The sequence below is a fragment of the Numenius arquata genome, chromosome 6, assembly GCF_964106895.1.
Source record: "Numenius arquata chromosome 6, bNumArq3.hap1.1, whole genome shotgun sequence".
Taxonomy (NCBI): domain Eukaryota; kingdom Metazoa; phylum Chordata; class Aves; order Charadriiformes; family Scolopacidae; genus Numenius; species Numenius arquata.
Window position 1 is genome coordinate 53491385 of NC_133581.1, and position 22649 is coordinate 53514033.

The following is a 22649-nucleotide window of genomic DNA, read 5'->3' on the forward strand; positions in this document are numbered from 1 at the left end:
ACCGGGGGTGCGCGGCCCCGGGGGACCTGGCGCCCGGCCCCCGGCAGCGCTCCCAGCGCTGGCACGGAGCAGGGGGCGAGCAGGGAACGAGCCGAGTTAGCACTCCTGGCAGCTTTGCCCCTTGGTTCATTTTCGAGGAAGGGACAGATGTTGTGGCCAAGTAACTGGTAGCTCAGTCGCATTTCTTAAGATATCTGGGGTAAGGATATATGAAATAAGGAATTCGATAATAATAGTAGTGCTAATAATAATATCTGAAATAAGGTATTCGATAATAATAATAATAGGTATAAAAATATCTGAAATCAGGTATTCAAAACCTGTAGGCGGAAGGGAAATAGAGGAGTGTGCGGGCAGATCTCGAAAGAAAAACGGCAAAGGAGGCACGGGAAGACCCCTGCGCCTCCCCTGTCTGTCCGGGATGGGTGAGGTACCGGGGAGGGAGGCGAATGGCTTGACCCGGTTGCTTTGGGGAGCGGCTCCCGCAGGACCTGGGTGGCAGGAGCAGGCGGGGGAGCGGCGGGGGGGGGACGGTAGAAAGGACACACCGGCACCTGCCGGGCCTCGCCCAGCGATGGGGCCGCCCAGCCCGTGTCCGCTCCCTCCCTCCCTCCTTCCCTCCTTCCCGCCCGCCCCAGTGCTCATGCGCCCCGGGAGAGGTTTAAAGCGGGCGCGGCGGCTGCCGCCGGCTGTGCAGCTCTGCGGAGGTGCTGGGGCAGCGCGGAGGGGACGGCAGCCCGCGGTGGGGGCGGCTCGGCTGCCTTGTGCTGTGCCGCTCTCCTCGCCTCTGTTCTCGGCTCCCCCGGGGTGCGGGGCACCCTGCCGCCATGTGGCTCGTCCCCCTTCTCCTCGGTGGGTACGGCGGGGCGCGGCTGGGAGCCGGCGGGGCGGGCGAGGAGCGTCGCCCCGACCCGACCCGCTCCCTGTCTGTTCGCAGGCGCCTTCCTGCTCTCCGGCCCCGTGCGCGGGAGCGACGGCTCGGGTGAGTTGGCCTCCCTCCGCCTCCCCGCGGGGGGTTTCTCCCTGGGACCGTCTCTGCCGGTCCCTCCCCGCCCGGGGGTCGCGGGTACTGGCTCGGCGCGTCCACGCCGGAGGGGGCCGGGCCGGGGAGCCGCTGCCTTGGGGCCGGCCGGGCCCCGCCGTGTGCGGCTGCTGGGGAGGTGACCCCCGGGGGAGGCTGCAGAAGGGCGCGGAGGATGTCTGGGAACGTTTCCAAAGGGGGGTGAAATTCCCTCCTGGCACAGGTTGAATAAGAGCAGTGGTGGCAAGTGTCCCCGTCGAGGGGAGCGCTGATAGCAAGAGTGAGTGGGGGTGTGTTTGTGTGTTACGAAGGCACTCGCGCAGTGCTTGGCGATTCGAGGATCTACGACATGTTTCTGACCATGGAATAGATTAAAAACTCTCTAAACCTGCCCTGCCGTTATTTTGACCTGGAAAGCAAAAGAAGGTACCATTGCCTAGCAGGGCAGGAGCTGCCCGTTGCTCTGTGCCCTACTGGACGGCATCCCTACTGCTGGAGAGCAGGCTCTCCTGGAGCCAGAGTCAATCCACGGGAACCAGGAGCCACAAGAAACACTTAAAGAAACAATTAGCCCGAAGGACGCAAGCTGTTTGTCTGCCCCTTCCCGAGGAGCCTCTCACCAAGGGAGGGCAGGAGCCTCCAGAAGGTTGCACTTTCAGACGCAGGCCTGGCCTGCAGAAGGTGAGTGACCTCAGGCTTTTCTGAACGGTTCTTCAGGATTTCACTGGCATTAGAAAGCAGGATTTGCTGCCCACTTTGTGTTCAGTCAAGCATTTGGAAAATTCTTTTGTGCTAAACTGATGATAGCTGTATGTCACAGGAGTGCTATGGCTTAAAAAAGGAGGAAAAAAAATGCACAGTAAAAGAAAACCTACTTGAAGCACCATTCCTTTCCTTCTTATTCTACAGACGCATTACAGATGAAGTGCCAACAGTCTGTCAGGAAACAAGTGAAAAAATTTCTGTAATGCTTCCTGCCAGGGTTGAAGAAGAAACCTCTATAATCTGAAGGTATCTGGAACAAACTAAAATAACATTAAAGGGAATATTGGCAAAATGGGATATTGGTACCAGGATGTGTTTGTAGTATAAAATATGAGCTGTTACTGGAAGTTATTGTCTCTCACCATTATTTTGAGCCTAAATTCAGCAGTATTTGGTTATTGAACTAGAAGTTTGCAGGAATTTGTTATAAAAGTTTCTAAATTCTGTTGTTCAAAGTAATGAAAGAACATTAGTTTCCTCAAAAATCTACTGTATTTAGGCTCATAACTACTCAGGGAGATCTTAAAGGATCTTTTACCTTTTCTTATACTCCCCCTGAAATGCATATAAATACTACTGAGTTCAACAGTTCTGGTTACCATACATGAGACTGCATGGGTGGGTGAACGTTGGCATGTGATGGTAAGTGACCTTAAGTTGATCAGAAAAGCACAAGTCTCAGATTGAAATGAATGATACAGCCCTGACCAGATTTTTTTTAAAAATCCCACTGCCCTTGTCCAGATTAGGATGTGTATTTAAGACTACGTGAATTAGTATGCAGTCTGTGAACATCTTTTCCAAAATACAAACAGGTATATTTCTATTTTTTTTCTAGTATGGGTTAAGGTTTGTGGAGTATTCTTTGAATAAGATATAAGAAGAAAAAAAATTCAAAAAGTTTGAATGCTCAAGGTGAAAAATGACTTGAAACTTTCCTGTTTTGCCAAGAAACAGTACTAAAAGGAATAAGAAGCATAATAGGGATGTACTTCCTTTTTTTTGTAATAATAAACATAGGGATTTTTTTTTTCCTTTAAATAAACAAAGTCTGCTTTCTCAAAGCAATGCATGGAAATTTCAAGATTAGAAAAGCTCAGATTTCGGCTACGGATTTTATAAACAGCTACTCAGGGCAAATCAGAGTACATGAGATGATGCACCAAAAAGATGGAAACTCATACAAAGACTGAAAATACTGTTATTGGGTGGATGTTTTAGGACAGAAGTGAGCCTTTGCTTTCTTTTTTTTCTTTTTAGGTCAACAGTGATGGAAGACTTTCATCCCTACTTTTAAATATGACTTAAATCAGGAAGAAATACAGTTTCTTCTTTTTGCACTATGTTTTTATGGTGTACCCTGGTGTAGTGTGTTTCTGTGAGACTTTAAGAGTGTGTGTCTTGACGGAATGGGATGATGGTCATTGCAGTGATTCCTCCAAGGACATCCAGCCTTCCAGCTGCACTTTGATTCTGATGGTCTTACTAGTTGTCATTTGGTGGATATTAGTTGATTAGTGCCCAGTAATTAGCTAACACATTTGTAGAAGTTTCATGAAAGGGTTAGGGGACTCGAGGAGCAGAGCAAATTGACTTCTTTTGGCATAACACCAATAATATAGCACTTTAACAATGAAAATATGTTTCTAGGCATAAGCACGGTGATTCTGTTTAGTCTCTCAGAGTTTTTAAGTAAAAACCTTGATGATGGCGATCTGAGAAGCAACTTCTAAGAAAAAAAAAATAAGGCAGAGTTCTATGTGAAAAATGCATGTGTGTCAGCTAAATGAATAACTTTTGTCTCTCTGGGTCAATCTGACAATCCTTTGCACAATGATAACAATGTAAACTTCATTGCAATGAATTTATGTGTGTTCTAGATGTTACTGTATTACTGGAGCAAGGAGATGGGTACTTTTTTTTTTTTTTTTTAAACACTGACCTCAATAGGATTTATTGCAGAGGCTGAGGGAAATGCTGTTGTTGTCAACCTGCTTTTGAATGCCACTGGAGAGAAGGTTCAGAGTTTCCCAAGTGATTCACAGATGTCTTATGACTGGTCGTTACTGTGGGGACCTCAGAGTCATTTAATTTCTCCCTTGGAGAGTGCTGCCCATTCTTGTGTTCCAGCAGCCCTTGAAACTCCTTCCCCTTGCTCTTCTGTCTGGTGTAGAGATGTGAATTGCTTGTGCTTTTCCCTCCCTGTAATATTCCTTGGATCTTATTTTAATGTTATTTTAGCGTTGTTTTCTCTTATTTTAATTACTTAAATTTTTAAGCTTTTCCCCCCTTTTCCTGCCATTTCTTTCCCATAAATAAAGTGTGTTCTTCCGTTTCATAGCTGCACACTTGTAAGCTCCAAAAATATCTGTACAGATGCACTGGAGCATGAGACACTCTACCTAATTCCAAATTTAAACATTGCTTTAAACCTGGAAATTGTAGAGATTAAAAACTAACAAACAAAAAACCACAACAAAAACAACCACCCTTATGATTTTCATGTCACACATTCTTGTTTTTTCTTTAGCTTCCACTGCTATCACATGCTTTACAAGAGGACTTGATCTTAGAAAGGAGACAGAAGATGTTCTTTGCCCAGCAAACTGTCCTCTATGGCAATTTTATGTCTTTGGGGATGGAGTTTATGCCTCTCTTTCCAGTATCTGTGGAGCTGCCATACACAGGTAAGGCAGATGACTGCTAATCAATGTGTTAAGCAAGGTTATATAGTCTTGTCATACTTTTTAAATTTTAACTTTTTGATGCCATCATAATAAAGATCTTTCTGGACTTTGGGAGACAGACTAACTCAATAAGAATGTTATTAGGTGAAAAGAGAGCAACTGAGAAAAGAACTTGCTAACCACCCAGCCATTATCTGAGTTGTGTTAGGTGTTCCTGAAAACAGCTTTCTTGGCGTTCTCTGAAAGGGCAGAGTAGCAGACAGGCTTACACTGGAAGGGAACTTACATGTCACTGGTAGACACAGAAGGATATACAGTGTAAATGGTAACTAATTGGAGAATGAAAGCAGGTGCACTTTCTTACTCACATTTACATGACGCTTTTCCTGAAATTGTTGAAATTGGTTTAAGCTCCCAAGCAAACACACCTACCCATGATTTGGGTGACTGTGGTCCATAAAGACCATTACTCTTAATCAGTGTTATGGGGTCTTGTCACGGTATTTCTTTTCTGACAGTTGCTTGAAGAGTGTTAGTCTACTTACTGGCCTAATTATGAGATAATTACCTAGCTTAATTCACTCCTGTATCAAATAAGAAACTAAAGAATAAGAAAAATATCCAGATAACCCATGCTAAGTAGATGTCATTAGAAAAGCAATAATCATTCCACAGGGGAGGAAAATGGGTTGGCAGAAATCTTATTGAGGTAATCTGATTTTTTTATTTTTTGAGGGAAGACAAACATTTAATTACTCACTTGCAAGGTAAATTTTTTTTTAGAACAACTAAGGAAATGTTAGGCAAAACCAGCTGGAGACAGATATGTATTTCAGATGCCTGTGGATGCCAGACTGATTCCTGACTGTCAGTCTACAGGGAGTTTCAGACTTCGATTTTGATACTTTGAGAAAGCTTGTGATTATAAAAGGAGGATTTTTAGCTTCATCTATTAACTGGCTGTACAACATGATACTTGTTCACTTAGACCTTTTCACAGTCTGTTTCCTACCACAAAGTAGATTTGAAACTCTGTAAGGTGTTATGACTCTTAAGATAGGACTGACATTTCAGCAACAGAAATTTGCATTAGACATGAAGAAGAGCCTAACAGTAAGGACAGAGATGACTCAGCATATTATAGGAACTGCAATAGACAGTGAAATTTCCAACAGCAGATAGACATCCAGCTGTCTAGAATAGCTAGATAATTATAATTGATCCTATCTTGAAGTAAAAGTACAGACTAGATCATCCTGCCCAAATTTTTCTTAATTTCTGAAAATTCTATAATTAAATATTATGAATTTATTTAAAAGTAAGACTTCGTCATGCATACAATCTAAATTACTTGGGTTTCAAGAGATACTCTTGACACAAATCATTATATTGAGGTATAATACTATATTACAGAGAACTTTTTTAATGTCCTATTCCTATGAATGAGATTTCATTAGCATTTGTGGATTACAATGTAAGTTATCCAGAATTCCTTCAAGCATCACTGACCTTCTTAAAACTAGTTTTATTTAGCTTTTAAGTACATTCATGTTAACATATACAAACACTAGAGTTAAAAGAAGAGAAATCGCACCATCTTATTGTATTTGTATATTCCAGATAGGACGGCTGCTGCCCTTGCAGAAAGCCTGAAGCTATTCCTAAAAGCTTAAGTAAAACAAAGTGTTTAAAAGAAAGGGAGGAATAGTTTCAATCTTTTCTTATTCCCAAGCAAGAGAAAGAAACTCTTACAGAATATATTGATGTGTTGCTGAACTCTGCCATCAGAGTAATTATTATTTCTAAAAAACCTTTCTAAAATTTTACAGAGAAATTACTAGAAGATAAAGGAGGAAACTAAAGGTATTTTGAGTTAACATTCATTGCTTGATACTTTAAATGTCATAAAATACGTACTAAGCATTTTAAATATTTAGGGGGCTATCATTACTATCCAGAAACATTTAAAATGTCAATTAAAATCCTACAACTTTTAACAAGACTTCCAAAATTCAGGATATTTTTATAGTATTTAAACTCCAAAGTAAACTAAAACTAACTTTTTAATTTAAGGAGTGATTTTGAGTAGAAATTGTCTGGAATTTCTCAAATGCTGTAAAGGAGACTAAGAGCTAAGGTACTATAGGGGCAGCTAGAAAGAACTTGGGAGGTATTGTGGGGATCAGTGTGTATTTGTTTTTAAAGTTTAAGAGTTAGTTTCAAAGATAACTATATGTCTCTGTGTGTATTTTATTGTTAGAACAGACTTCCTTTTGATCCTTCTGTGAAAAGAATGAATGCCTCCATTCAGCATACTTTAAGTGTTTTCATGAGTGTTTAAAAAGAAAAAAGTTCAATTTCAGTTTTTCACTTTTCCTAGTTTATCTATATAGAAAAGGTTTATGACAGAATCTGGATCAAATGTCTTCCACTTGCTTTTTGTTGCTTTTTTTTAAAAAAAAAGCTTGTACAGGAAAACTGAGATTTCTTCCTGTTGTATTTTTTCTAAGACAGCGTAGTCTAATATAAAGTAGAATATTCAAGTAGTAGAGACACTGAAAAGTGGAATACTGAAATACTAGAATACCGAAAATGCTGAAAAATGTTCACATGATCTAGACTCTTTAATATAATTTTTAGATCAACGCCAGAAAAATCAACACTTTTATAAAAGGAGGTACAAGAAATGGAAGAAGCGGATTTCTTTTCAAGATTTGCGTAGTCTTCCCCTAGGATAATACAGCACAGACATTTATATACCACTTCGGTCCTCGCTGAAGCCTGTACCTTATAAACTGTGTGTATTATTGTTCTTGAGCCCAGAAGCATAGGAGCATGGAAAAATATGAATTTTTCCATAGTCAGTGTCAATCTGAATTATACCTCTTGTGAAATGTGCACCTCTATTTGCAAAATCTGCATCCAACAACCTGTCTCCACAGATGTTGCAAGAGCAGAGAACTCTAATAGCGATGAAGGGATTAAAATACACCCACCGTTGTAATCTGTCTCTTCCAGTAAATATGTACATTAACAATGTTCAAGTTTTCTAAATATGATAATTGTAGTACAGCAATTTGAAAAAGCAGACTATAGGTGAAAAAGCTTCTATTTAGGAGACTGCCTTAAGTTGGGGGCTTAGTTCTGCCAGCCTTTCATACTCAGAATAGAATTTGTTATAAGAGAATGTTTTGTTGGTTTTACTGCAACTATTAGCAGTCATAAATACTGGTTCTGGTAAAAAAAGGATTGATGGAGGAGAGAAGATAACTGTTTAGTTCTCAGCTAATTTCAGTGTAGGCTACAAAATCCAACAATAACAGACCAAAAAAAATTGCTCCTTCTGGCTCTGTGTTGCAATGGCTAAGCACCATATTGGTGTCAAAGTACCTCCAAGAACATATTGCTAATAGCAATCACCATAATTTTCTGTTATCATGATTTAACTAGATACCTGCTTTGAGAATTTCAGAAATTGCTTCCAAATAACTGAAACAACCACATCTAGTTTACGGCTAGGTATGCCGCACATCACACTGCACAGTGAGTGTGATATAGCTCTATACTTTAAAAGCTGTTGAGTACCAGGCCTGTGCCACTACAACAACTGTTGCTGTTACCTAATAAAAAACACAGTCAGACAACTATCCACTGTTTCAAGAAGCATCAGTCTTGGGAGCAGTGCTTATGGGGTTTTTGTTTTGTTGGTTTTTTTTTTTTTCAAACTGAAATTGGTTGTGTGAGCATGGGTCAGTTCCCCTTCCACATACACTCCAGTTTGTGTGCCAGGTCCAAATTGAGGCCTGATTCCTTAGTATTATATAAACCAAATAATGTTTATTCCTATGAGTAGTGCCATTACTGTGAGGCAATTATTAATGCAATATAATACTATATACTGCATGCACAGAATTATTCAAAGCTGAATTCTGCTAAATTCTTTATACTAAAGATAAATAAGCTTTCTGCCTGTTTTAGTTTGTTATATTTGGCGTTTTCTCTCCTTATTTTATGTGTAATTACTCTCAGGGAACAGAATATTTATTTAATATTGTTCTTTTTCTGGGCAGAAGAATAAAAGATTTATTTGTCGGGGGAAGAATGGAGAACCTCCTACCAGGCTGACACTATGCAGGCATGAAGAACTGAGTTAAATCTACCACTGAGTGATTAATTAGATTAATAATCAGAAGGTCAAATGAAGGACTAGGTTCTCAGCTTGTGCAGTTCTGTTCTAGTGCCAATTCCACTAAATGGAGACCTAGCCCAATGTGGTAGTTTTAAAATGCTAAGTAGGCACGTAAATTTTTTCATAACTTTCCTAACTAGTCACAAGGTGGAACCATTTAGAATTAAAAATTGGAGTCCAATAACTCAAGTGTAACAAAAGCATATCATGGTATTACCAAGCTGGCCACAAAGTGACCACAAACATGAATGGCCCCTGAGCTGCCCTAGTGTTTGCTACAAGAATATTGACAAAAAGGCTGTCTGGCCAGAGGGATTTCTGAGCAGCTGTAGATCCCCTGGGAAACTTTGGTATAGTGCCTACTTCTGCTGCTGAACCTTCTTTCCTGCCAAAAGCAATAGGGGTGCAGAGGAGACAGAAAGAGCACAACCTAGGGAGTCAGAGGATGCTGGTGTGAAACCCTGGGCAATGCAGTATTGGTGGTTGAGGGCAATTGGGCAGCAGTAGGAGACTGCAGTTTGGAGAAGGGGAGGATGCTCCTTGGAGTGATGGAGAAAGGCAGGTGATATGGAAGGAGTTTGCTGCTGCTGCTGCTGGTGTTAGGAAGAAAAGATGGGAATTCAGGTAATTCAGCTGTCTTGTCTTAACTCCCTGAGGATAACTGTTTTTATCCAAGGACCCTATGGGGAATGCCAGCTGCTATTAGAGCCAGCACTCTGTTAGCAATGGGAACAAGAACCTTTAGGGCAAAATTATGCTCTTGTGTAAGATGGCAGACCTTCATCTTTCTCCCTTCTGCTGAAAAAGCAGATAGCTTACCTATAGACATATAGGATGAGCATAATGATTAGTATAAAAACATACCATGTGAGTTCCAGGCCTCAATCAGCTAATATGCACTTCTAAGTCAGTTTAATATGTACTTTTTTTTTAACAGTCCAGTTGCAGCGCTGCTGCCCTTGGGCTGGGGAACTTTCCTTGGTATAGAACATTTAGTCTATGTTTAAATCTATTTCTCTTCACTCTTTAATGCTATTATACAAGGGGGAAAACCAATCTTTGTCTATTTCACTGACAATGTTTTGTTATCTCTAGACAACTTTAACTCATCCTTACCTTACACTTAGCACTAAGCCCATTTAAGGGAATATCCACATGGCTTCATCTCCAACATTTTTAACAAGTCAAGAGCTTAGAAACATGCTGCAAAAAGTGCTCCCTCCATCAACCAAATCTGCCACTGGTCTTACAAATTCTAAGAAACAATGGGAAGTTTACCCTGAGGAAAAAGATTTTCACCAGGTGAAAATCTTGTTTCCTCTTTCTTTTAACAGGAGATGGTATTTCAACTTTCTGCTGCTGTGCCTAAGATTACTGACTGCAGTTACCTCTACAAGGGTCATCTCCCATGGCTGGAAGAGTCTCTTTGTGGTCTAGGCATCAGTTGTCTAAGCATCCTAGGCAGGAACCTTGAAAACCACATTCAAAATTCGGCAAAGGCAAACCAGCCCTGTGTTTCTTTTTCTGAGAGTGCAGATAAACAGTTCTTGGATTTAACTTTGAGGAGGTCCATGAGGCTCTAAAAAGCTTTAATCCCATCTGCTGATTTTCTTCAATTCAGGTTTTTTTAAGTATGGCTTAGATTAAGCTCCAATATTTTTTTAAGACCTTCCCCTATCTTCTGCTGCCCTTGGCCAGTGTACTTCCTTCCATAAACTATTGTGCAGTGAGGTACTGGATTGCTTCCTCATGTATCTGCTTTTCTGTTTAATTTGTGTGCATTTTAGAGTGAAAAATACCTTTTAGATATAAACGATGTTTTGTTATTAAAAGTGAAGCTAGGCAAGAGAACAGACTGACAGCTTTTATATAAAAGTTGCTGTCAAGCAGTGCTGGCAGTAGCATGAAACACAGTGAGTAAGGAAGTGAAAGCTGTTCATGGAAAATCTGCAGAGTTCCAGTTTAATCAAAACAGCCATGGCATGTGAGTTGATCACACAGGAGCAAAGAACAGCGGTGAAAAGCAAAGCATTTGTAATGACATACATCATTCTGAGGAAATGCAAAGGCACTTCTTCACTCTTTAAATACCACTGCAGACCTACACAGGATGGATTTCATTTTTAAAGTCAATCGTAAATGATTGCAGAAAGGAATTTGCCAATCTGATTCAGAATACAAAGGCAGACTGACAATATGGTTTATTCCACTTCAGCATGTACGAGCATGCACGCTGATAAACTTGCAGGAAGAAACATCCCAAGTAAAACTGATGCAATTGTAAAAGATGACTTAAACAGCTGTTAATTTTCCTACAGAACAAAAGGGCAAGAAAAGAGGAATAACTCTCATAAAGATACAGTTCATATTTTATTCACATCTAATATCTGCCCCCCACTTGCATTAAAAATAGCATGCTGTTATATGGAAATAGTGTATCTTCAGAAGGCAGTCTAGAGTTTTGACTTGTGATGAAATACAGAACCACATGATTTCAATAAATAGATAAGAAGCAAATAAATTACTCTGGTTTCAGTGGAAAACTTCCAGATTTGATGGAGAGTATCTGGGGGAGGGGGGAAATCTAGGATGATTACACGGCAATCAAAATGGAAAGACCAATAGACAAAATGGAACCACATAGACAAAAGTGGTCACACTGTGACTAAAATAAGCTGAAATTGTTGCTTCCAGGAATAATTCTTAGGCTGAGCTTTCAGTATGGATGCGTTACTGAGTTTAATTCAGTGCTCAAAGTTGCAAGTCCAACACAAAGGAAGGGGGAAGAGATGCTAAGCTCTTCTTGGGAGCTAACTTGGGCATGGATCGGTTATGCTGATGCAAGCCCAAAGTAGCTTCACTAAAATTGCAAGTAGAAGCTTAAACTAGGAACTGTTCCACTTAAATGCAATATATTCTATTTCTGTCACATATTTTCTTATCCACTAAGATACTACGGAAGGCTTGAATGCCAAACAGAACCAGGAACTGGAGAAGAAAATGATGTTTTAATTAGACTGAAATATTCTAAATACATTAATGTGTTATTTTTCCCAAAGATAATTTTGCCTCACTGAATTCAATCTTCCAAGCTACAAGAATTAAATATATATAATCATAGTTCAATTTAGAAACGCAAATCATGTCCATGAATGAGGAATACATTTTAACAGCAGTAATAAGGAAATATTTGTGGAAGCTGCCTTTGCCACAGATACCCAAAGCTCATATTACCAGAAATATATGCAAGATTTTCTAAGCTCTGATCTTCATAATTCTACTTTCAAATTGTTTTAAATTGGATTAGGCTGTGATCTCTTTTCAAGCAGGAAGGCAAACAGATAAGGAAAATAAACATGAAGGCGCACATTGCTGTGTTTAAATAGTCTGGGAATGGTCATTTGTCTCCCACAGTGTTGTACCTGCCCAAGTACTACAAAGTGTTAAGCTTTACTCCCTCTTAGAGAAGCTCAACATTGAATTTTGGCCTCTAAAATATAATAACTGTTCTTTCAGTAGCATATAAAAAGGGATCTGAACAGTTCCGATGCTTATTATTGTCACTTGAAGTATCCAAATACAACCAGCCACAACAGTCTCTTCTTGCAAAAACAGTTCTCTCTGGGCTGGTTTTAACCCTGAAGTTTCCTAAATGCGTAAATCTGTTGTTCTGCTGGGTATTCACAGGATCCTCAGTCCATAAACACCAGCAAGATTTTCAAACTAGTTATTCCTTCATTTGTGTCTGGCAATCTCAAAGTCTGACTTGTTGGATCCTGAAATGAACCTCAGCAAGGGAAAAATAACAGTGGCCTTCTCTAAGAACTAGACTATGTTCTCTAAAAACTTGTCTAGGGTCTGGGTGGTTTAGGTTTGACTCTCTTCTCAGTTTTGGAAAACTTTCTCCACAGGTTTTGCTACAAGTTTTCTTGTGGCTTCTGTTTCTGAACTGACCCTCCTCGTAAGATGTGTAACTGCATTGTTTTTTCTTGTGATTAAATATCTGATTTGCAACAACTCTTTTTATATCTCAGGGGGGTGATCACCAATGCAGGAGGAGCTGTGCGGGTACAGACTCTCCCAGGACAGGAAAACTACCCTGCTGTAAATGCCAATGGGATCCAGTCTCAGGTGCTGACTAGATGGGCTTCGTCTTTCTCAGTGACTCGTAGGTGGATCACACTTACCATTTTGCAAACTATATTTGAAATATTAATAGAACTCTAGAAAACTTATTCAATGCTACTGTATGCGTAAACAAATGTGATTGCTGTCCAAAGTGTAGTAACAACAGTTTTCACATTTAACTCATTATTTTATCTTAATTTTTCCATAATTTCCTTAAAATACTATTCCAGCTAGCCTGTAGCAGAAGCCGATACGTAAAAATTACACTGTAATTACTGATCAGCTGCTATTGTTTCAAATGCAGAAGGTCAAAGAAGTTTATTACTTGTAAAACAAGGAGTGTAATACTGGATTGCACAAAAGCTCTGACTAGGCCTATATCCAAGAGTAGCTAATGACAGATGATGGAGAAAGGTTATTGGAAATATAGCACTCTTCAAGCACTTGTAATTTCATCTAAATACGCTGAAATACAGAAAATTTATTCTTCTGATATTTTAACAGGTACCAAGAACACAGCGCTTGAAGCAGTTGGGCGATCAGTATCAACAGCACGTCCTTCTACAGGTATGAGGTCTCTGCAACAAAGGAAGCCTCCTGTGATAAGATGTGTTACAGTGCCTGAATACCTGACTAAAATGCTGTTTCATAGGATTTGGTTATTTAGGAAAAGAATACATAAAATGTCTAGTTTTGCAGTAAATCTTTCATCAGCAAAAAGAGGAATCATTTGTAGTCGAGAAGATTGATTCTGATTTCAGTAGTGTTCATGTAAATTAAGAAAATTTTGAATGAATTTAGAAAAGTAATACGAATAACAGAAAGGAAGGAAGGAGTTCGTGAGCTCATGTAATATTCATTCCTGTTAAGCGCCAGAGAAGACAGACAATGCATTCCTTCTTACAGAACTACTCAACAGCCGAGTGCTGTCAGGACTTACATAGCAGAAATTTAGATGTTATGTGAATTTCTCAACAGAAAATGTTGCCAGTAAAAGGCGAGATCAGTTTTTATGAAGGTTAGCGGTATATGAATACTGGCATTGGATGTTGTTTGTGAACAGACAATTTGCTTTAAAGTTCAAGTCATGGTTTGCTTCCAAACATTAATACTGCATGCAGTACAGCAGGATTGCTGACCGAGAAGTGGTAGCACTTGGGATGGAGAGCTACAGCACCCCACCCAGCTTTCTACAGTTCAGTAATCAGCAAGGCAGGCGTAGAAAGGAAGGTTAAACTGTTTCATTTGAAAAAGAATATTCTCTAAGGAGCAAAGCAGTAGTTAGCACAAGTTTAGTAATTAAACCAATTGACAGTTCTTACTGCTGATAGATTACAATGTAATTCTTGGAGTCTGAGTTTTTTCTGGTTCACTCTTGTTCTTAAATTATCCATGCTGCTTCCTTCACTGAAGGTAAAAGAGCTAAGAAGCCACTTGATAAAAAGGCTGGAAACAAAGGTAGGAACCCACAGATTTAATTTTTGCAAAGCAAAATCCTAATGTTTATTTGGTGTTCAGTAAGTCTAATTATTTTGGATGTTCACAGACTGTAAAGCTGATATTGCATTTCTTATTGATGGAAGCTACAACATCGGCCAACGTAGATTTAATTTGCAGAAAAACTTTGTTGGAAAAGTAGCTGTGATGTTGGGAATTGGAACAGAAGGACCTCACGTTGGAGTTGTACAAGCCAGGTAAGAACTGATCTATACAAAATATAACTAAGCGATAAGAGAAGTCAATTAATATATCACTCCCTATTTTGCAGAACAGTGTTCACACAATAATGGCAGATGAATAGCAAGAGAAAGCAAACTCTTTCCAGCTGTAGTACTGTTTGCTCTGTGCTCCACTGAGATGTCCATGTGAAAAAATTGATCATCTTCTGCCTATTTGATATTTGGATAGAGAGAGCAGCCTCTCTGGCACCAACAGTTTTGTAGCTCATCTTATTAAAAGAGCAGAAAGCACTCTGCAAAGGAGATGGCTCTTCAAAAATTGTAGAGAAAGAATTGTCACAAATGGCTACGTACACGTACAAAACAAAAACCTGTTCTTGCCAACCCCTAGGTTACTACAGCTAATTTCAGAGTTGTAAATAGTCACTTTTTTATTTTAAGACTATTTATACTACTATGCGTATTCACAGGCTGCAAAACAGTCCGAAAGCCTCTGCCACATCCAACGTGTCGGTAAAATGTTTTTTGGAGCCACAGCTCAGTTAGCTAGTGTTCAGCAGCAGCAATTTTCCAAGGCTTAACCACTTTGGCTATTGCTTCTGGAATAAAGGAAGCACAAAGAAGCCTTTAACTCTCTTAGTCTAAGAAGATGAAACATCTGTTAGATTAACACAGGGTTTCTCCATCACTTCTTTCATCATTAAAGTCTGTTCCTCTCCCCTGACTTTAGACAACTGCAGAATAGATGTCTGCATCTCATTTAATGACCTGGGCTTGCTTTTATAGTCACTAGAAAGAATGACTACGTTCACGGCACAAACCACCTGAACCACTTCGGATGCCTCTTTTTGGGGTGAATTCGTTCCTGAAAAATATAGTCTGTCCACTGTGGACATCAAAATCTAGGGGAATTGAGCCTCGCTCTTGCTGCCCTGGGTTTAAATACTATAATGTGAGGAACAATTCCTGGAGAAACTCAGTACCTTGAACATTCAGCTCTTCATTAGAAATTAATCTTACAAGCAATAATCTTTATATCTCAAGAAGTACCATTTTAACAGTTCTTCTGCCATGAGACTCAGCACTGCAGACCAACTCTGGCTCAGGGCTTAATTCCAGGCATTCTGATGCAGGATCAGGCTATTTATTTATAGCAGCAGCTCTTTGACCTGCAGGTGTTTTTATTTCTGCTCTTTGCATGACAAATTTGTTTTCTACTATAAATCAAAAGTGATATCTGGAAACTTAGTGTAGCTAAAATCTTTCATTTCTTAAATGGGAGTTAGTAGCTAACGTACCTCAAAATTTCTCAAATTAAGTAACTCAAACTGTTTGCATTTCACAGGAATCTTTTAAAAACAAGGTATTTCTCATACAAACAGTGGAAAACTTGCTAATTTTCAATTACACAAATGCATTTAGTTTAACATCTGGCACATTCTAAATTTTTTTTGTGTATATCTTTCAACCTAATGTTTTTAGCTGCTTGATAAGCGTAAGAATCAATCTGTTCTTAATTTACCCACCCAGCTAAATAATTCCTCTTGATAAGGATTGTGAAAATTATTAAGTGAGGATCACATTTCTATTTTAGGAATTAAAAATATAAAGAAGAGCATATATTACTAAGAACAGAATGATTCAAAGTGCATTTTAGCTTGCAAATGCCATAGCGGTATGAAAAGTGAACTGCTTACTTTATTACTCTGTTTTATATTTCCACAGTGAACATCCAAAAATTGAATTCTATTTGAAAAACTTCACTGCTGCAAAAGAAGTTTTGTTTGCGATAAAGGAACTAGGTTTCAGAGGAGGCAATTCTAATACAGGTGAGTTCATACCTCCATGTAAAGAGAAATTATCTATTTACATTTCCAGATACATATTTATTTTAATATATGTAAGTACACATATATATACACACACTGAAGTACTTATAATTCCATTAAGCAAGAAAGTGTTTTAAATGACATGCTCATCTTAGTCAGGTTCAGCCTTTTCCATATCTTCCATTTCATTTCCAGAAGTTTAATTAGAGTAGAAGTGCAAATACCACTTCCTCCATTTAAACAGTCATCAACTTTTCACTAGTAACAGAGTGATATCTTTAGAAGAAATTCTAAAAGGCTTAGCATTTCATTCTTGTTGAGTTGCTAATTAAAGAGTCACAAGAATCTTGGAATGAGTAGCAAGTGTTTGTGAAGACACGTTTGCCAAATGAGGAAACTGAGCGTTCCAAATATGTTGCATTTCACAAGCTAAATTTAAGTAGCTCCTCAACTTTCTTCCTTCCAATCCTTTTGGAAGGCACTAATACATCTATTTCCTGGTATGAAACTAGACCTGTGGGTGAAAAAATGTCAGTGGTTTCTTCCTCAGCTTTATCTGTGGGTTGTTTTTTTGTGGAGGTGGTTTGGTTTACTTCGTTATTATCAAATAATAATGGGACACTGTTTTGCTTTTACATTGGGTTAGACCTGTAATCATAACCAAAATCCAGCACAATTTCATATAGGAAACTGGTGTATCAAAATGTAATTGCATTATTTCTTCATATTCTTTTTTTATTCAAAACTAGGGAAAGCTTTGAAGCACACAGCTCAGAAATTCTTCTCTCTAGAAAATGGAGCACGCAAAGGAATTCCCAAGATCATTGTAGTGTTCCTAGACGGCTGGCCCTCAGATGATATAGAAGAAGCTGGCATAGTGGCCAGAGAATTTGGAGTCAATGTATTCATTGTATCTGTAGCGAAACCCACAACAGAGGAGCTGGGAATGGTACAAGACATTGGTTTTGTTGACAAAGTAAGAGAGAATATCATTATATGTTTCTCAGTCATGGGAATGACTCTAGAGAATTTACTTCATGCTAAAATCTTAATGAACTAATTCTTTTACATATATATATATATGTGTATATATATATATAAATTGAAATATCTCAAAAACACCAGTGAAGCTATCCCTGCTTCTAAGTGATTTAAAAAGAGTATCATTAGGAAACCTAGAAAAACATGGAGTTTTTTCCTGCTGAAGGGGACTACACAAAGGTACTGAAGTGCTGTCACTGTTCTCCCAGTTCAGAGTCTTGGCCAAGTTGTAAGTCCTGGACTTTGTGCTTACATGAAGATTCTCAGAATAGGAGATTCCCCTATTGTAAATATGGTTAAATGTGTCAAAGACAATGAAATGCAGATATGATATCTCCTATCCTGAAATGGCAGACAGGGAGGCATATCTTTCCGTACCTGTTCTTAGGAGGATTATTTACTTACTTTCACAACAAAATGGACAGGAAAGATTGAAAACGCCATCCTAACAAGTTCACATGCAAGACATTCATCTTGGATGAAGAGTTGTGGATATTGCTCTGGATGAGTTTGAGTAGGAATTCAAACACAGATCATCTACTCTCACATGAGCTTTCTAATCCATAGGTCTTATTTATTTTCCAGTGAGGAAAACATCTCATTTTTCATAGGGAGGTTTTAGATTTCTACTTTCAGCAGAAATGTCATAGCTCCGGGCCTGAACAGGATGAAGCACTACTGCTCTGCTTTGTCCAGGTACAAGACAGCTTGCTGCTGATCCCAGTGGTGTTGCAGGCAGGTTCCACTCCTGTGTACTCATAGGCACAGAAAGACCTGACCTTAGGTGACTGAGGCCTGCCCTCCCCTTATGCATTTTGATCTTAGCCAAATTAGTGATGGCCTTGGAGAGCTGATTTTAAATTTAACCCCTTTCTCCATTACTTTTCACTTTACATTCACTCTATGGGAGTCAAGGGAAAAAGAAATTTTACTTTGAATGACCTGGAGTTATATTTCTACCCAACTGTATGCCTGTGTTTATTACACTTCACAGATTCTAAAAAATAAAGTGCTTACCAAGCTCTAAGGGAAAACACAGAAGCCAAATTTTCAGTGGATAAGCAAAAGTATAGAACTTTCAATCCTTTGGATGTTCAGTAGCCATGACTTAGTTCACTTTCCAAAAATATAGTTATAATTTTCAATTGTTACAGTTCTTATGAATAAAGTTTAATTACTTGATATTTCAAGAGGTCAGGGGGCAAGGTTGATTAACTATTGGATAAAATAAGCTACATTGTATCTTTCACTGACTCCAACTCCAGATGTTTGTCCTCAATTTCTTTACAAAAAAAAAAAAACCTACCCCAACTCCCCCTCACTGCCAGGCTCCATTTCTAACCTGCCTTTGAAAGAAAATAATGTAGATCTCTGATTATTCTCCATAGAGCCGCTGTGTCAGTATTCACCTGTCGCCTTCTTGTTTTCAAACAGGCTGTGTGTCGGAACAACGGCTTCTTCTCTTACCAAATGCCCACCTGGTTTGGTACTACCAAATACGTGAAACCTCTTGTCCAAAAACTGTGTTCGCATGAGCAGATGTTGTGTAGCAAGACCTGCTACAACTCCGTTAACATCGGTTTCTTGATAGATGGTTCCAGCAGCGTTGGAGACAGCAACTTCCGCCTTGTACTTGAATTCATCAGCAACGTTGCAAAGGCTTTTGAGATCTCTGACATTGGTTCCAAGATTGCGGCTGTGCAGTTCACCTACGATCAGCGTACCGAGTTCAGCTTCACAGACTACACCACAAAAGAGAAGGTCCTCTCGGCTATCCGGAACATTCGCTACATGAGCGGTGGTACTGCTACTGGCGATGCCATTTCCTTCACAACCAGAAATGTGTTTGGGCCAGTGAAAGATGGACCTAACAAAAACTTCCTCGTTGTTTTGACTGATGGTCAGTCTTACGATGATGTTAGAGGACCTGCTGCTGCTGCACAAAAAGCAGGTAAGTGATGTATCTTTAAAAGCGGTGGAAGTTGATTTATCCTATCTCTGCTTTACTGTAAATGTTAAGATTTTAAAGTTTTCAAATACAGCCCCAGTGAGCAAATCAAGTATCATATCTGTTTTAAATTCAGCAAAATGTAAGCCCCAAAGAACTATTTTCCATTAGGATGAAAAAAACCCCACCAGTGCTATGGAGCCAGGAATGAGTAGACTCACTCATGGCAGCTTAGTGAGAAACATACACCCACTCTTATTTCCCTGAACAGGAAATTAGAGCCAACTAGCAAAGCTCCAATCAGTGATGCCATCCAATACAGCGTGACTCCTGCTCTCCATCATCTAGGAAGGAAATAAGCCATTCTGGCCAAAAAGCTTATTGGGCTGCTAGTGCTTGAAAGCACTAAGCATACACAAAGGATCCAAATTTATTTTCAAAATAATTTTACACAGTGTTACTTGTGTTTCAAGACTGACATTGTAACTGCTACATTCATATATGTCACTACAAAAACAACTAAGACACTAGTTCTTATGATGCCGCATATTTCCTTCAGGATTTCTACTGAGACAAATTTAATTCCTAATATTTAGTGGCAAAATCTAATCATCTTTGACAGGTATTGAAACACACTTTTCTGATCTAGATTAATTCATGGATGTAGAAATGGCTGTTTTTCTTGTATCCATAGGCAAAATGGTCTGAACTATTTTTTTTTAACATTGTAGGAATAACAGTCTTCTCTGTTGGTGTTGCCTGGGCACCTCTGGATGATCTGAAAGACATGGCTTCTGAACCAAGAGAGTCTCATACTTTCTTCACTAGGGAGTTCACAGGGTTGGAGCAGATGGTTCCCGATATTATTAGAGGCATCTGTAAAGATTTTTTGGATTCTAAACAATAAAGCAAAAATCTGCTGTTCGATATTACTACTTTGAAACTAAAAATCATGAAACTGAAATGGTCCCTCTGCAGTACAGGTGTTTTATTCTTACATACACTATCATAATGCAAGGGAAGAAGAAGGGCTACTTTTTGTCTCCATAGTCAGTTGAGGATTGTTGTGAGCTTGTTAGAAGTTGTACTTAATACTGGAATGCAGAATTTGGCCAACAGCTATTATTTTCAATACATATATAGTATCCCCAAGTTTAAAGCTATGCATATCGTGCACTTAAGGCTATCAGATATCAGCAGAGGAAACAATACAGCTCTGACACTTTTGCTGTCACTTGCTAGATGTCTTCTTACAAGTTAAAAATAATATAATTTTAAATACATGGTACTATCTTCTCTAAGCCTTCTGTAGCTTATGAGTCTCTATCTTTTCAAGGAGTTCTCCTGATAGTGTGAAGCACTTCCAGTGCTTCAGTTGCACAACATCTATTATTGCCAGGCAGTTTAAGGAAAGATATGACAGTTTGTAGCTAAACAGCATTTTTTTTTCTAGTTGAGGTTTTGCTATTGTGAACGATACTGCCATCTGGTTGGCAAAGTTTACATCAAAAGACATTTAACTTCTACACACAGATTTCTGTGGATCTATATTGTTTGGTTCTTTTGGGCAAATACCTTTTGAAAGGTATTTAAGGAACAGTAGTTCTTTTTGAGGATCTGGATCCCAATATATTAGTGGACACTGCTGTCCACCAATGCTGTCCACTAATGAAGCCAACAGTGATATTCCTAATATATCTGATCACCAGATTTTTTCCTGTCAACTGCCTTGTCCTGTCTTGATCTTACGAAGTTGTTATTGGCTAGACAGTTAAAGACAGGAATCTTGGGCAAAGAGATTAAATTAGACCACACAATGAGAACATTTAAATTCAAATCCAAAAGTATCTCAAACCTTGAAACCTAACTGATTTATATCGGATTACATGGTCAGAAAGGAAGAAAGTTGGCAGACATGTAAGTGGGATTCGATAGCTCACAGAGTAACAATTGTCTAATGCTAGTAAAAACATCTTTAATAGTTTTCTTGAAAAAAGGCTTTGATTACATACCTAGTAATGAGTTGATATTTTTATACCTACATGCGTGTGGTTAAAATGATGCAATATTTCACTGAGTTATTCCAGATTCCTGGAGTGAATATCAGACTTCAAGTATTCTTTAGAAAATAAAGTTTTTTGCAAGTAAAAGATATAGTCGAAAACAAAGCAGCACTTTCCCTATCAATCTAGGGTTTCCCTTTTTTCACCCCTCCCCTGCTATTGATTATAAAATTCATAGTAGTTATGGAATGGCACAGAAGGGATTGTATTCATCAGGCTTTTGTTGTGCATTTTTTAGTAATTTATGCCTGGCTATATATTACACTAAACATGAATGGCAAAGAGGCCTTGTATTTTTCTATTAATTGTTATCCTTAATTTTGTTATGTGTTTATAGATAAAAGTATTCAGCTATTGCTGTATAAATTCATATGCAATATCAACTTTGTGCAAAAGTTTAATTCATTTAGTTTATAAATGTTTTATAGAAATATATATTGCAAGAAAACTGGGACTTCTGCTCTCTATTTTAATATCCTGGAATATAAAAAAGTCTTTTATGATGAACCTCATAGTATAGCTTGAGTAAGTTGCATGTGATGCTCTCTAACTTTCTGCAGTATCTTAAATCCCAGTTTGCCAAAGAAAAAAATCCTAAATCATCCTCAAATAGCAAGGATATTATTTATACAAATATTTTAATTTGAATGAGTCAGTATCAAAGTTTTAGTCGTCGTTCATAGCAGGTATGATGCTAGTTGAATCTTCTGACTATAAATCTCACGCCAGCTAGCAGAATCACATTTTCCCTCCCACTTTGGTTTTACTATTGCAAAGAAGGAGGCAGCTTTACTCATTCATTCATCAAGGGAAAAGCAAATCTGGATCTCTGGGACACTGAAACCTCAGAGCTAAATGTCCAAATACTTCCAGTTCACAGGAATGGTGATGACACATTACTTGCACGCTTCAGACAGCCCGATTACATTGAGGTAGGAAGTGGTGGGTACAGAAAGTACTTCTTAAATATACAGAATTTATGTGGAAGCAAGCATTTGTGAGCACAGTTTTGATCTAGGAAAAAAACATTGGTGGGATACAGATAAAAGGATTAAGACCTGGTGAGATGCTGAGCCAGGGTGGGAAGGATGTGGACTGTGCTGTAAGTAGAAGGTAAGTTTTGACGAAGAACAGTGTGGTAGAGTGTAGCAGACACGATTTCAAGTTCTGTTTTGGGTAAGAAGGTAGGTAAAGCCACACAGTACCAGGGGTTCAGTTTTATGCTGCAAGCACAAAGCAGTACAAAGAATGTGAACAGAGCTGCAGCTACCATCACTTGTGCAAACTTTTGTTTGGGAA

At 38.9% G+C, this 22649-nt stretch overlaps 1 protein-coding gene across 1 annotated transcript; it reads left to right on the plus strand.

Annotated features, from left to right (window-relative positions):
* The first annotated feature begins 643 nt into the window (after positions 1-643).
* On the plus strand, positions 644-20194 carry COCH (cochlin). The gene is given in 12 exon segments (XM_074149413.1): positions 644-700; positions 702-852; positions 938-982; positions 4317-4473; positions 12697-12830; positions 13295-13357; positions 14204-14248; positions 14337-14484; positions 16195-16298; positions 17048-17274; positions 18774-19290; positions 20019-20194. Coding segments are annotated over 12 exon segments (1824 nt in total).
* The last annotated feature ends 2455 nt before the right edge of the window (positions 20195-22649 follow it).